The sequence below is a fragment of the Poecilia latipinna genome, unplaced genomic scaffold (assembly GCF_001443285.1).
Source record: "Poecilia latipinna isolate Pla-1442-1.1 unplaced genomic scaffold, P_latipinna-1.0 Scaffold59, whole genome shotgun sequence".
Classification (NCBI taxonomy): domain Eukaryota; kingdom Metazoa; phylum Chordata; class Actinopteri; order Cyprinodontiformes; family Poeciliidae; genus Poecilia; species Poecilia latipinna.
In genome coordinates this window covers 146929-162048 of record NW_015112675.1, presented here as the reverse complement: position 1 = coordinate 162048, position 15120 = coordinate 146929, and the positions used below count along the sequence as shown (strand labels likewise).

The following is a 15120-nucleotide window of genomic DNA, read 5'->3' as shown; positions in this document are numbered from 1 at the left end:
TGAGTTTGACACATGTGTTCTAGATTATTAATCATATGAAATTTTGTTTTTATTGGTGACTGATTTATTTGCCAGTGTTATGAGGCTTAACCAGCACTCTGAAATAACTCAGGTGCAGCACTGCAAACATAAAGCTAAATGAAAACTCTCCATAAGTCTGTAGAAGCAGAATGTAGGGCCATTTGAAAAGACTAAAATCAATTTAAAATAAGAAATATAGAGGAATAAGGGATGAACCCTGGACATTTGCCAAGTACTGCATGTTTTAAGACACTGTTTCTTCTTGGTTTATTTGTCTCAGATGGTTGAAAGTGTTTAGCTTTCAGTCGAAAATTTCCACATGTAATATCTCTTTGATATGTGATAAAAGAGCTACTGTAGCTAGACTTTAGATTAGATTAAGTTAGACTAGACTAGATTAAAATATTTTGATTGCTACCATTACAAGTTTTGGTGAATTCTCAAATAAACTGCGACACTGAGTGTATGCTATACATTTAAAATCTTTGCAAAGCTGCAGGTTTGAAGTAAGCAGGCATGAATGAAGTTTTAGCAGCATTTGAATTGAAAGTGATGGACGCCCCATGAGTGTATGGGGCGTCCATCATTAGTTGATCTGTCTCAACTAAGATGATGAAATGTTTTAAGAAAATGTGTAAAGACTGACATCAAAGCTCGAAAAGAAGTTAATGAAAATAAATAAATAAAACCAACTTATATAATTGCAGACTTCAGGAAAGATCGCCAAAATAATGCACGGCTAATGCAGTCATCCCCACCTTGAGTGTGTACAGGCAGAAGTGAGGTCATTATAATTTCACAGTCGATGCAACTTGTGACATGGCGGGACGCCGTAGAGGCAATTAAGAGCTAAAAGAAAGCACGTTACCATGGCAGCTGGACTCGTCTGAGTGGAACGGCTGACAGTCTGCGGAGTGGTCGCAGCGCATGTGAAGCGGGACACAACCGGGCCAACTCTCACACACGAGCTCTCCCGGCTCACACTGCAGCAACGCTGGTGAAAAGATGATGACACACGAGAAGAATGAAGTGAACAGAAAGAAAGAAACTGGGGCAGTAAAAGTCAATGTTTCTAGTTCAGTTCTTTTGTTTACTTCTGTATTTTGTTCTGCAGTTGAGACTGATAGCATTGTGAAAAGCCTTCAGAAGACCCAAAACGCCACAGTGAGCGTTTTTTTATTTTTTTATTTTTTATAAAAATCTAAAGGAGAGCTCATATTTCTCCACTTCTAACTTCTCTCCCTGCTGATTTCTGAGTGGAATTTTAAATTCTTCTTTGTACATTTGGAGGTCTGAATCACCAAGCTCCACCTTGTGCTGGAGATTTATGGACTCATTTTTTGTTTCTCCCAGACTGTGGGTTTGCTGGTGGGTCCTGGGGTTTTTAAAAGCCGAGAGGGAGTCACATCATTCGCTCCTTAGGTTTCTCCAGATCAGGCTGAAAGTTTTCTTTCTTTTTTTTTTTTTAGGTAGATTGGCTTAAACTAAGCTGCTGGGGAGCATAGTGGCCATTTTTCCTGACCCTGTTGTTTCCTCCAATATACATTACCTACAGTTGTTGCTGTCATAACGTTTTGTTCTGTAGAGTCTGTTTCTTTCCATGACAAAGTAATAAAGTAGGTCAAACTAATCATAATCGTCTAATAACTGCTCTTCATTCTTGCATACACAGTTTAACATAGTGAGATCTGATGCAACATGTGCATGGATATCAGTTTTTCTGAGTTTCTGATTTTCCTTTCATCTCTCAACATGCATGGTGGGTATAAAATTATTATTCTGAAAACGTATAAACATTGAATTTTCTAATATAAAAAGAAAATTATTTATAGTTACAACCAAAGGTTTGGTCTGTCTAATGGATTTTATTTCATGTTTTCATTTTTGCAAAATAAATAATTAACAGTTTAATGTTTCCCAGAAAGCCCTTTTTTTCCCCATGTATTCATTCGCAAATACATTAAACTTTTTTTCATATTTATTCCCCCTCCCATGTAAACATTAATTATCACAAAATGTCTTAAAGAAACGCAGTAGATGTTTCCAAATAACAACGGGACCATAAACTCACGGCAGCTGTGTTCGTCCTCTCCGTTGGGGCAGTCGTAAACCCCGTCGCAGCGCAGTAAGGCAGGGAGACACCGAAGGTCCGAACACTGGAAATTCTCGTCGGGACAGTCGCCTTGAGGAGGAACGGTTCCAGGCAGGGCAGTCGGGCAGCGCTCTTCATCAGACTGATCCGCGCAGTCCGGAGAGCCATCACACCACCAGGTCTTTGGGATGCACTGGAACGAGTGCGTGCACTGGAACTGGTCAGCGTCACAGGTCAAAGGCTGAGGGGTTAATGGTCCTGGGATGGAGATACAAGTAAATGTAAAACTTAATCTTCTTTATAGATTTTTTTTTTTTTTTTTTGCTTACACAAATAAAACATCCTTCCCTGGGGAAACTCTGATGGCTGCTTGAAACAGAAACAGGATTTTTTTTTTTTTTTTAGGTTTTCAAAGTCTTTGGAAAGTCAGTTGAGAGAAGCGAAGAGTGAGCAGAGAGGTGAGGCTGAGGAAACAACACAATATAAATGTAATTGCTTTTCCTCCAGTTGTGCTAACTCTCAGCATTGACCTGATCTCCAGAGTGAATTTATACGGACCCACAGGGCAACAGGCTGCACTGACTCTCTCCCCCTCTCCCCGAGGGTTCGCCTTGTTTATGAGGAAACCCAGGAATGGAGGGTGGAACGTCAGAGCACAAAGGGAAAGGGAGAAGCTGGAGAAGGTGAAAACGGGAGGAAATGAAAAATGAGGGCAGTAGCAGAAGCGGAAGAAACCAGGAGAGAGGCAAAATGAGAGAGCAAAGAGGCCAAATAAAACTTTAATATCTTTTACCTCCGACCACACACTCTGCTGTGTACGAGATATCGTCCAGGGCGATGTCCGTCCACATGTCTCCACCCACCTCCGCCTGGAAAGTCACTCTGAAATCTTTTGTGTTAGACAGGACGACGTTGGCATATGTCCACTGGTTTCCATGGTTTCCAGTAGTGGCCCACATAAGCAAAGGTGTCCCATTAGCTCCAACGGTATAAACCTAACGTGTTGGGGGACATGAGGTTAAAAATGTATTGTACTACATTGGTAATACATTTTATCACAGAGAACCCAATATGATGAAGAACCTATTAGTTGGTGGAGGAAGCTTGATGCTTTTAATAATATAAAGCAGTAATACTATAACAAATTAGACTTTGTGTTTGTTGTGTCTTAGGATTGTAATGCTTTTAGTCTCCAAAATGTTTCTGATTCAACACCTATCTGCAGGTATAGCAGTTACCCTTTATATCTCCAATATCCTTTTTGCTTCTTGCACTTTATGCCCTGACATATTCTTTCCTTCAAAACTTTCTTGGCTTTTCAAAGGTCTAATAAGGCTTGTTTTTCAGCTATTTGTTTTTTGAAGGTAATCTGATAAACATATGTGTCCAGAAAAAGACAAACGTGACAAATTAAGATTGTAAGTGGAGCTGCTTGGAGCCTTTATTTGTCATTTTTTCGGTGAGTATGCACTGTTTGGCAGACAGCAATGTGCAAAGTTGGCTTGGGTCAAACAAAACATACATTTGTGATAAATTAAAGATTTATTTTTTTTTTTAGTAATTTCTGTTGACAGGATCACCTTCAGGGTTCCCATTTTGGGCGAGCCGTACATGAAGAACCAAAAGCGCAGGTGACATAGACCGATGCTGGCAGGAAATGGGTTCGTCGTCGTCACCTTGGCAACATCACCCTCCCTTTGAGTGGCTGAATGTATGTACAGAAAGTTCCCACCGCCATCTACGGAGATAGATGCAATCGATGTAACATTCATGTAAGCTAGGACTTAAAGATTTCACAAAAGCCGTCCAGTTTCAGCTCCACTGACAACAAAACACGGTATGTTTGGACAGGAGAGGATTGCTGTGAAATGGTGATGCCTGCAGCCAAATACTGCAGAGAGCTTCTTCAGCTTGGCTACACTCGGAGATGAAACAGCCTCTGTGCAAAGCCAGAACAAAGTGGGAGTTTTCCACATGAATTAGGAGGAATTTAAAGTCATCACAACCCACAGCGGACAGCAAACCCTTCTCCCGCCCACAACACTTGATCCTCCTGTGGCTCAAAAACAAAACAAAGAAAAAAAAAAAACACCCAAAGACTGTTGTCATGGATCAGCTCTGCACACGTGTTGATCCAGCTTATAATGTGACTACAGGAAGACTACACAATCGCTGTCCTTGTTTTCAACTTCACTGATGTGCCGCAATGAAGGGAGCAAGCAATGAATGAGCACATTCATCTTTACAGTCGATAAAAACAGTTGGCCTGCAGAAGGCGATGAAAGAGTTAAGAGTTGCAATTGGAAACAGATTTAGCCCCAGGTTTGTCGTCCAGGAGGTAAAACAAGCAGGATGTGATATAACGAGTAAACAGTATCTGTGCAATCAAGAACAATTTTACCTTTCTGTACAAGAACCACAATAAGGAAGCCTCACATATCCCTCTAAACCACGAGAAGCGTAGCATGCAAGCCAAAGGAGCTTCCTCCCACGCCTGGCGGCGGCTGATGGATGTGGAGTAAACAACTTTCCAGAAACAACAGCAAACAGTATTGTATTCTTTCATCAACCAGAGGTGCCTGCAGATGTTGTCAGCTAAAGCAATGAGATGAGAAAAAGAGCGAATGATGTGGCAGATAATGAATCTCTGTTTGCCGAGTACAAGTTAGCGTTAGCACTAAGCAACTTAACAGCAGCTTCTTACACAAACAACAGCAGAGAACAATTCAAAAGCGTCGAAGGATGAAGACAGAAATAAATAAATGATCAGAAACCAAGTTTATATGTTTATATGTAAAGGCTGCATCAGTGCTACAGTATAGCTAGTCTCAATAGGAAGTTAGAAAAGTGGCACGATCTCTCTTCCTCATGAGCTTCGAAGTTGTAGCATTATTTCTGAGTCATTATTGACATTTGCCATGTGGCAACAATTTAATTAGACTATTTCTGTTTTAGTATTGTTCTTGTTTGCTTTAGTACTACAGCCATAAAAAGCTCTTGCATTAATTAGCCCTCTACTGCCAGCTTTTGAGGGATCCCAAGGCTGCTACTGCTAATGTTCAATTGGGATAGTATGATGATTAATTGTCTGCTGATGAAGACTCTTAGTCGCAAATTCACTGCAACTAAGGTACGTTTTTTTTTCTAATATGTATGGTTGAAAAGAAAAATCTTAATATAGCATACCACGTAATTTACCTTGACAAGAAAAAATCTCCCTAAACGTGCTCATTCCTTTTTTATGTAAATCATTTGTTTATGCTGCTCATTTTATCATCATCTCTGCAGAAGACAAACAAGGAACAAACTACAAAATACTGAAACTCAGGAAAAAAAAAAACATCTGAGTACAGTTACATTTTCTTATGTAGACCAAACTAACTGTAACCTTTTTATTAGAACAAAAGTATGTAGAAAGCCTAAACAAGGCCAGGTTCTTTTAAGCTCTGTTTAACTCTGACTGGTTTTCATCTGGATGTTTCTGTTAACCCTGCCTTCACAGGCTCCTCTGAAGTTTTTGTTTCCCAGCTGCCAAGTTGCAAGTACAAAGACACTGCAGAGTGCTGCCAGAAAGCCGCAAACATCGAGGGTGTCGGGGAAAACAGACGTTGTTGTTTTTGTCGTTTTGACAGAATTAATAATATTTCGGTGCAAAGCACCAAACAATAACGCCTGGTCTGGTACTGGGACAACTTCAGAGTAGATGGTTGGAAAATTAAGAGAGCAGATTTTGATGTAAATCTGAGTGAGGTTTTATTACATTCAGGTAGAGTAATAAAACAAACCTATTACCACATAGCTTCTTTCAGTGGTACAAAAAAGTATTTACAACCCTACAGATATGTTCTATATTAACAATCGTTTGAAGGAGAATGAGGCTTTGACCTATGAGTTCAGTATGAGTCTTGAAAGTCATTCTCAGTCTTTTTGGACAGCTCTAGTATCCTGAAACATAGACGCAGAACTCCAATCAAGCAGATAATTTCTACATCAACCTAGCAACATTATTCTGAGCTTTCACTATTAAGCTACTGCTAGATGGCTTTGATCCATTTTTTTTTTTTTTAAACGTGACTAATAAAGCATGCATTTCAGTACATATGCAGACCTGGACTGTGGTCAGACTGAGGTCCAACTCCTGTCTCTGTCTTGTGGCCGATCCTCCAGTCAAAGTCATCGTCAGGGTCCTGAGAGAGCTGGCAGACCTGCTCCCACCTGTCGTCCTCCATGTTGAAGCCACAAGCACCCGGTGAGCCAAATATGTAGTCTAGAAGTAAAGAAAGATAACAGAAAAATGGGAAACAAGTAATGAAAGCAGTTATTTGTCTTTGCTCTGATGGACTCATTCTCACCACCAAATACAATTATTTCCTCTTTTCACTTACCACAGTCCTTCTCATCTGATTCATCGGCACAGTCGGCCTTGTTGTCGCACACCAGGTGGGACTCTATGCAATGGCCGCTCTCACACACAAAGTCTGTGGCTGCAGGACATCTACCTGGCTCCACAGCGCCTGAAACATGAATGGTAAACAAGGAAGGAAGGAAGAGAGGGACAAAGGAAAGACAGAAAGATGGCGTCTTTTTTTTGATACTCCATTTCAAAAAACCTATCTTGTTTTCCAGACTCGTAAAACACTGGAATCACATTTTGTACTTTTCAAAACTGCATGCAGACACTGGGTGAAGGGAAAAAAAAGGCAAATCTGCACTATACTCCTCAGTCTGAATGTTTGTGAGCTGTTAAACTTCAAACATAGAGCATTTAATGAAAACCATGATTAGGGGTGAGAGGGGTGAGTTAAACTTCCTGGAGGTCAGCAGGGATAAACCCATCACAGAGTAAACTGAAAAACCATTTCGGCTTCCATTTGAAGTTGATGGAGACTTGTGTGTTTGAGTAATTTGCTTTTGGACAGACAGATTGTCTGCTTGTCAGTCTTTGCATACCCTCCCCTCTGTGTGTTTTGATGTACGTCTCAACTGAACCAGAGGTCAGTATTTATTCCCCCCGCCCCCATAAGTGTGTTTATGCCTGTGCGCTTCAGAGAGAAACGGCCTTGATAGAGCAGGACGTTGTCCAACCTCACGTCAGGTCCAGTTTAATGTGGAGCATCTGTCTCGGACACAAACATCTACCGCAGCCTGACAGCAAACGTTAGCGCTGAAACATGCTTCCCTTCAACACTCACCAGCTCTCCGGTTTTCCAGAATGCACTTCATTGCAAAAGCCGTCAGCTGGAGCAGTCGTTAAATATGTTGACTTACAAAGATTAGGAAATATACTTTTAAATTAAAAAGGGCGAGGAAACTATATAACTCATTCTTGAAATATTTTTTTTATTTTAAAGTTTCTACGTCACCTACCCTACTTTTCCAGTCAGGTCTTGCTTTTCCTCATTCCTTACTGATAGAAAACTCAGTTCACTGTGGATAATATTGCAGTTTATAATGGCAGATGTTAAAGTGCTGTGGTTCTTGGGTTTTTCCTTAACATTCTCAGAAATGTAATTTAATCTTATGAGGGCAGTTTGGATCTTCTTTCAGACGTGTATTTGTTGGAAATGACGAGCTTGAAATCTGCCGTTCCACAAATATTTGCCAACATGGCCGGTCCAGTTGTTCATTTTCTCAATGCAATGTGAGTGAAACTGCCAGCTACAGGCAAAACGTGTTTACTGACGGGAAATTAAAGGGGCTTCACCTTGAAATAAAAGATGATGCAGAACCACTTTCTGAAACTGCGTAAACAATTGAAACCTGACACTTAAAAGCTTTAAACAAAAGGACAACCATTTCTTTCTTACTGTCTGACATTAAAGTCGACTTAATGTTTTAGGTTGCGGATGTTGGCTAAATTCCAGGTAATGAAAGAGAAAAGTTCTTAAAATGACATACTTCAAATTTGATATACACTCAGATTACTATGACTTATAGTAATTTTGGTAAGTGTGGAGAGCCAAGATAAGAAGAGAACTGTAGACCTCCACCAGCATGTTTAGTTCTTATGTGCAATTTCCAAGTGGATAAAAAACAAACAATTACACAGAATAGGTATCACATAACACCCACTGTGATCTCCAGCCTTTAAAGGGCAAAGTTTGTCTGACTTAATACGGGATAAAAGATAACGAGTCTTTTTTTTCATGTACGTATACGGTTTCCACTGTATTTGAGTTTATATGTCTAATTTCCACCCTGTGTGAATTAGATGAAATCCGCCGTTAGTCTAAACTTGCTCACCCAGATGTTCTTAAAATTCATTGCACTCAGATAAATGATTAAAAGCCACAAATTATTATGCAGTTTATATTTCAGACTTGTGTTAGAAATAATGAATCGGACTTTACCACACATTCAAAAGTGAAGTACTTCCCCTTTGTGTAAAAATCAACTAGAAGTTATGCTTTTAGCAGACATAACCCCATTTCTTGAGGTGCTGAAAACTAGTCACCCTGATCACTTTGCCAGGTGGCCCCCAAAGAAATCTCTTGTCCATTTTCCAGTTCAAGCGCCAAAAGTTTAAATATTTTCAATATGTTACGCTCACTGCCAGAAAGCTTAAAAAACACCATTGTTTTTTAACAACTGGTCTTCATCCCAGAAGATCTCACCAGATGCAACATTTGGGGTTGTCTGAGATAACGCTCATCACTTACTCGGAGCACAGTCGATGTACTCCAGGTCATCCAGGGCAGCTCCTCCGCTGACGTCTCGGGAGCGAATCCCCTCGAAAATCACTTCAAAGTTCCTGAGGTTCCTCAGGGGGACCACCGCTTGGATCCACTGGTTTCCCTGATGTCCCGTTTTATTCCACATCTCAATTAAGCTGTCCTCCATCTGCAGAGGAGAAATGACAAAGGATACACCATGTGGTAGCGTTTCACATTCTGCTCTGGTTTTTAACAAGAGGTTTCAAAGCTGCTGCAGTGATTACTGACAGAACTTCATCCTTCAAAACTCAGAGTCACGGGCCACAGGGGATATTACTGAGGAAAAATTAACTAAAAGTACGTTCTGGACTGACGGCTGCTGGGAAGCAGTGGACTTCATCTAAGAGGAGTTATTAAAGTCTCATTAACATAACATGACTGTAATAAGTTCAATGCCTGAGAGCAACTTTTCAGACTAAAAAAAAAATGCTCCGAGTTATGTCGACGAATTTGCTTCATACCACATATGGAACATATTAAGTACAAATTAGAATTTATTTTTCTGGAAGTCCACTCAGTTTTTTCCCATGATGCTACAGCTCAGGCACTAAATCATAGCTAATGTGACTTTGAAACAGGTTATGCGGATGCAGCTCTCTAGAAGCACAAACAGCATCAGTGACACAAACACGTGTTTTATTACAAATGTTCTGACCTCTGGACTTACTAAACTGAGAGTCAATAAAGAGGCAATAAAAGGCTTTTATGCTATATAAAATTTATATATAACAACATTCTGAGTTATAGAGCTTAATTAATTGGTAAATAGTCATTTTTATTGGCTTCTTAATGCACATAAAAATAAAACTGATTGGCATAATCAGTCTATATATAAGCCAAAAGACACTTGATGCTGATCCTCTTATTGTTTGCCATTACTTACTAATTTCCAGGAAATGCCCAGAAAATTTTAAACATTTTTTTTATTATTATTTATATATTGCTTTAGTTGTGCCACTAGGCTTCATTTTTTTTCTACTTGGGAAATTGCATATAAGGTAGGAACTTTAGGTTGCCTCTGAATGGCAAAACCAGACATCCCATTCCACTCGATCAATAAGTATTGGATAATAAAATCTACTAAAAGTCAATGACAGTTAACAGAGCCAAAATAAAATTAAAATCACAATCCAAATAAAAAAAAGAACACCATCAGTAATATTGATGGGGTGGAGTATAACTTTCTGTACTGTTTTTTTTTTTTTTTTTCTGATATCACTGGTAACTACAGAAAAAATGTTTTAAACATGCTTCAGAGTAGAGAATCAGTTTCAGAAGTGTAAAATGTTTAACTACTGCAGACAGAAACACTCTAATATATAAAAAAAAAAAAACAACATGATTTTACACTTGCTGAATCTGAAGTTGCAAGAGGTGACCAGAGGCTCGACTGCAGTGAGACAAGTTCTGGTCTAATATCCTGGAAAAAAAAAAAAAAAAAAAAAAAAAAAACACACAGAGGACAAGCAAAGTCACACTCTACTCTGCAGCTTGAAAGCATATTAAAATGCACCCTTGGGTGAGGCTTGTCCCCTCTGCTCTGAAGCCCTGACTTGAAATAATCTTGTTACGGCGAGAGTAGAGCACAGATTAATAGGTAGAGTTACAGCAGGACTTATTGAGATTTATGTCAGGGAGTAACGGCTCAATCTATAAAAATAGCCCAAGAGCAACGGACGAATATACCATGATGGCTCTCACTTAAAGCCTGTTTGGCATATCGGTCGAGGCATTCATTTGATTGCTTTGAGTCTTCGCCTCCTGAGCTTTCAGTTAGGGCACTGCAATCACAAATTTGGTTTAGAGCGCAAATATGTCGCAATATGTGAAACTCATTCTGATGGGTGAACCAGAAACTGAAGAAAGACACAAAGTTGTAATTCTATAAAAATGCTTATGTCGTTGAAATTTAAATGTGGTAACCGTTGAGCTAAAATCCAATTTATATTCATGGCCTCTTTCATTTTACTGAACTGCTGGGAGCTGTTTTTCTGAATGAATATTTTGCTTCTTGACCAAATAAAACAACATCAAAACAGGGAGGAGACACTACCTTGCTTTTTTTTTTCCTCTTAAGGTAAGGGTAGAGTTTTGTCTCAGGTTCAGAACATGTTTAATTGATCAGTGTTGTCATGTAACATATATTGTGGGGAGAGCATACTCTCTTGGCATTGACTAATGGCTCTCTGTAATGTCAGCCCACAAAAACCATCCAAAACGATGTAAATCTGCAAAAGAAATATACCATTGCTGTACAATATTTCGCTGAATTGTAAATTCCTTGAAGATTAAAATGTGACTTTCAGATGAAGGACATGATAGGAGATTGTAAGTTGATACAGTGCCTAGTTAACTATTCACACTAACTAATGTTTTTTGTCACCACAAGATACTGTAAAGAAGCAAAAAGCTGAAGTCCTTTTTTTATCTGGCCATCATGTAGGTAAGATGCAAAAAACAGCAGAGGTATTATCTTCATTTTTCTTAATTGGAGATTTAGTTAGCTGACGTGCTTAAACTATGCTCAACTAATTTTCACACTGTTCTTGTTAAGGGTGACTTGGCACAACACTGTCCGATCACATGGCCCTCAACATATTGCTTCAACGTCAGGCTACTCTTTTTTTTCATACTTTGTTTTCAGCGTTATTCATTTATCCCTGAGTGAATGCCAAAAGTATGAATTGAATTGCTTGTTTCTCATGTCTTTTGTGTAACAGAAAATACAAAAGGCACTGCCTTTCTGCTGAAAGGCAGAGTCTGAATTATGGCACCATTAAATAACGTAATTTCCCAGTGATCGTAACTTCCAAGAAACAATAGTCTTTTATCTGCAGAGGAGTCTCCCTCCCCTTTTTCTTTATTTCCAGCCGATGTTTCCATTTCTCTGTGTGACATCGGCCCTGGTACTTAATGACGAATGACTATTAAGAGCAAATCAAGGATCTGGTGTAACAAACTGGGCTCTTAGCAAATTTCACAGGGGACCCACCTGCAGTGATTACATGTAGGCTTTATTGCTATAAAACGTGGGCGTGTGTAAGTTTGTATTCATGCTGCAGTTACAAGCCAGTGAATTATGAAGGCTATAAATGTGCAGTAATGTTATACATGAAAGCACAATGCAATATTCTGTAAGTGTTAATGGCTTTGAACCTGGAAGGTCACACATTCACCTAATGCCAAATAAGAGCTTAAAGTTACACTGAAAATCCGATCCCCCCCCCCCCCTCCAACACAACAGCTTGACTAATTAATGCTGATTTCTAAACTTTGCACCTTCACCCACACGTTTTACTGGCTTCTTTTAATATCCACAGCAAAAGGCTAAATCTCCCTTTTTCCATCCGTATGCCAGAGAGGAGCAGATGTAAAATGGTCCACAGACATTCATCATCTCCTGCTTCTCATGCAGTCACATAATCAATAATGAGAGCCACAAAACCTGACGCAATAACTATTAAATCCCGTCATTTAAATTTCTAATATTCTACCACATTATGCTTTAAGGAAGAATCAATCGCATGAAGGGCTTAAAAACAGCTGCATTTTAAAAGAAAATGTATAAATATAATAAAATATACAAAAATACAAATATAATGTCTGTATAAAAGAGATATAGATTTTAAAAGATATGAATTTTTTTTAAACTTCTGGTTTTCAGTCAAACTCAGACTTATATTTTTATGCATCTCATTAACCAAAGTAGACAAATATGTAAAAAAACAAAAAAAAGAAAGAAAAAAAAGTAATGAAAGAAAGACGTAAACCAGTCAGTAACCAAAACCTGGCACCGACTGACAGAGAAGACACAAAAATAACTTTAAAAACAGAGTAAAACAATAAACTTTCTTGTCAGAGAAACTTTTTGCTCAAAAACAATACCAGTTTTTGAGCAAAACAACACAGTCTACTGTGTGTTATTACACTCTGATATGAATCAATAAGCATTAAACCTTGAGAACGAGCAGAGACGGACTTTTTTCAAATGTTTGGTTTGGGTTTGTTTTGGGCATAAGAGAGGATCTTCAACTCCATGCATTCCTCTCCAACATCCACTGATCAAGCACTGGAGGAAAGACGATCCACCATCCTCCCAGCACTTTACCAATTTACTTTGAACACGGGGTGAATATTTAAATGATTAAAGATCGGCTTCACTGGCTGAGTGTAACCATGGTGATCATGACTGGCAGTGGGTGAAACCAATTAATTTCTTCCTTCTTGTCTCAACCAAAACTCGCTCTACCTTGATCAGCAGCCGGATGGTCCCTGTGGCCTTATGGGAAAGGTAGTACCAGAAGGACAGCTTGCAGACAGCGCTTGACTCTTTCCAAACAGAACTCCTTATATGAGCTTTGTCGCCTTTCAGTCCCACCGGAGTGGCCTCCAGGTAGACAAAATGGCCTGGAAGGTAAGAGAAGATAAGACAAGATGAAGGAGAAAAGTAACAAGATGAGATTTTTAGAATCTATTACAGCCACTGCAAAAATTGTAGCAAGGTCAAGGAGACTGAAAGGGTGGGGGAGGGGAGGATTGAGGGCTAAGGGTCACTGCGTAATCATGAACACATCTTTTGATGTGCCACTGGCTTTTGTAAAAGGGTAGCTCAAGGTTATTTTGTTAAGGGAAATCCATAGAGAAAGAAGAAATGTTTTAACACAGCTGAATTCAAATGAAAAGAAAGCATCTGGGAGCAACATCTTTCTGTCTGGAAAAAACATCTGTGCACCGCTTCAAATTACACACTTTCACCTGTGCCTTAAATGATTTAAAGGGCATTTTTAAGCTTTATTGCTTTGCAAGAGTAAAAGTGATCGTCACTTTCTTTTATTTGATTGTGCTAATCTGTCACTTGCAGTCATTTACAATTATACCCGGGACTACACTAACAATGATTTCACAAATTACCTGGCTGTCAGTAGCTTCAAGTCTGAATATTTCTTCTCCAAAACACAACCACTTTTCTTTTCTAAAGAGGCAGGAATTTACAGATGCTGCTGTAACAACTATCCTACTTTTCTGGGATTCTCCTCTTCGGGGATAAAGGATGATTTTTAAAAAAGCAGATGTTATAAAATCGCAGATGGGATGAACCTCAATTGAGGTTTACAAATTGCAAACTGAGAGTCGCTCCAGTTTGAATCAACTGATTAGTTTTTCAGAAAACAGAAAGCAAATGCAGGCTCTGCTGGGAGAGCATGCAAAATCTAGCAGGCCTGAAGAACTCACATTAGTGCTGAGCATCACTCCACCATGCTATTGTGCAACTAATGTTTGTTAAATAACCATAACAAGACTTGCGATTTTGATGGTGCTCTAGGTAGTAGGTGCATCTTTCTTTTTCCTTTTTAGCTTTAAAGCACAACGAGAAAAGTAATCAGGAAGGAGTGGTAAGATTAAATCAAATCATTTCTTGGTTGGCTTAAATGCATAACCTGTTATCTGACGCAATATTACATTTACATTATAAAATATACTTTTTTCAGCTAATGCCAAATGCTGTTGAACTAGTATGATTGTGACCTGTATTTCTTTAGTTACTTTTAACTAAAATTACAATTAGCATTTGTAGTTAAATGTAACTAAACTTGGCTAAAAGCACACCAATTTATGTTTGTAACGTGAGTTTCTTTGTGGTTAAAATCATTTTAAAAATTACGTTTTAAGATTAGACAGACTAATTTGGAAAAATTGCAAGCTGAAATGCAAGCATCTGCTGTATGCTACTTTTGAACTACAAAGAACCAGATAGCAAGCTTTACTATTCATGTGGGTTATTACAACGCACCTTTTCAATTCAGCTCCGAATCAACAATCCGAGTTTCCATTTTCAGAAAATTCACATACTGTGAAAAAGCTCATTGATTGACTTCGTGATTTGAATCAAACTGTAAAGATACATCACCAGAGGACAGCAGATTTATTTTTTGCAAACCTGAAACGATATTCTAGCTCTAACAAATGGAACCACATACCGTTGTCATCCATCAGCGTGTGGTCATACGGCGGCCGTATGCTTTGAAGAGATCCGGTACCGAGAGCCCAGTCGAAGTTATCAGCCAGCGAACTCTTCCAGCCACAGCGGCCGTTCTCAAACGAGCAGGAGGTGCCACAGTCCTCCTCGTCCGTACCGTCGCTGCAATCGTCGGTGAAGTCACACATCTGCTCTGGAGTGTAACAGCTGCCTTTTCCACAAACGGAAGCCCCTGGAGGACAGAACCCTGGAAAAGAAGGCAAGACAATTCAACATATTTCACAAATTCAGATGTTTGCAACCAAAATTAGTTTTCT

The 15120-nt window shown here is 39.1% G+C and overlaps 1 protein-coding gene across 3 annotated transcripts in view; it reads right to left on the bottom strand.

Annotated features, from left to right (window-relative positions):
- Positions 1-15120, bottom strand: part of malrd1 (MAM and LDL receptor class A domain containing 1) — a 45657-nt gene that overhangs the window by 8684 nt on the left and 21853 nt on the right. For 2 of the 3 annotated variants that reach the window (XM_015055942.1, XM_015055951.1), the window contains exons 19-27: positions 14805-15050; positions 13076-13233; positions 8773-8953; positions 6499-6627; positions 6222-6380; positions 3694-3851; positions 2907-3108; positions 2093-2371; positions 890-1015 (exon numbers count right to left, since the gene is read on the bottom strand). In XM_015055942.1, coding sequence (XP_014911428.1) covers positions 890-1015; positions 2093-2371; positions 2907-3108; positions 3694-3851; positions 6222-6380; positions 6499-6627; positions 8773-8953; positions 13076-13233; positions 14805-15050 — 1638 coding nt within the window. Of the gene's footprint in view, positions 1-889; positions 1016-2092; positions 2372-2418; positions 2788-2906; positions 3109-3693; positions 3852-6221; positions 6381-6498; positions 6628-8772; positions 8954-13075; positions 13234-14804; positions 15051-15120 lie in introns of those variants that run through there. The other variant, XM_015055959.1, reaches the window with a different exon arrangement.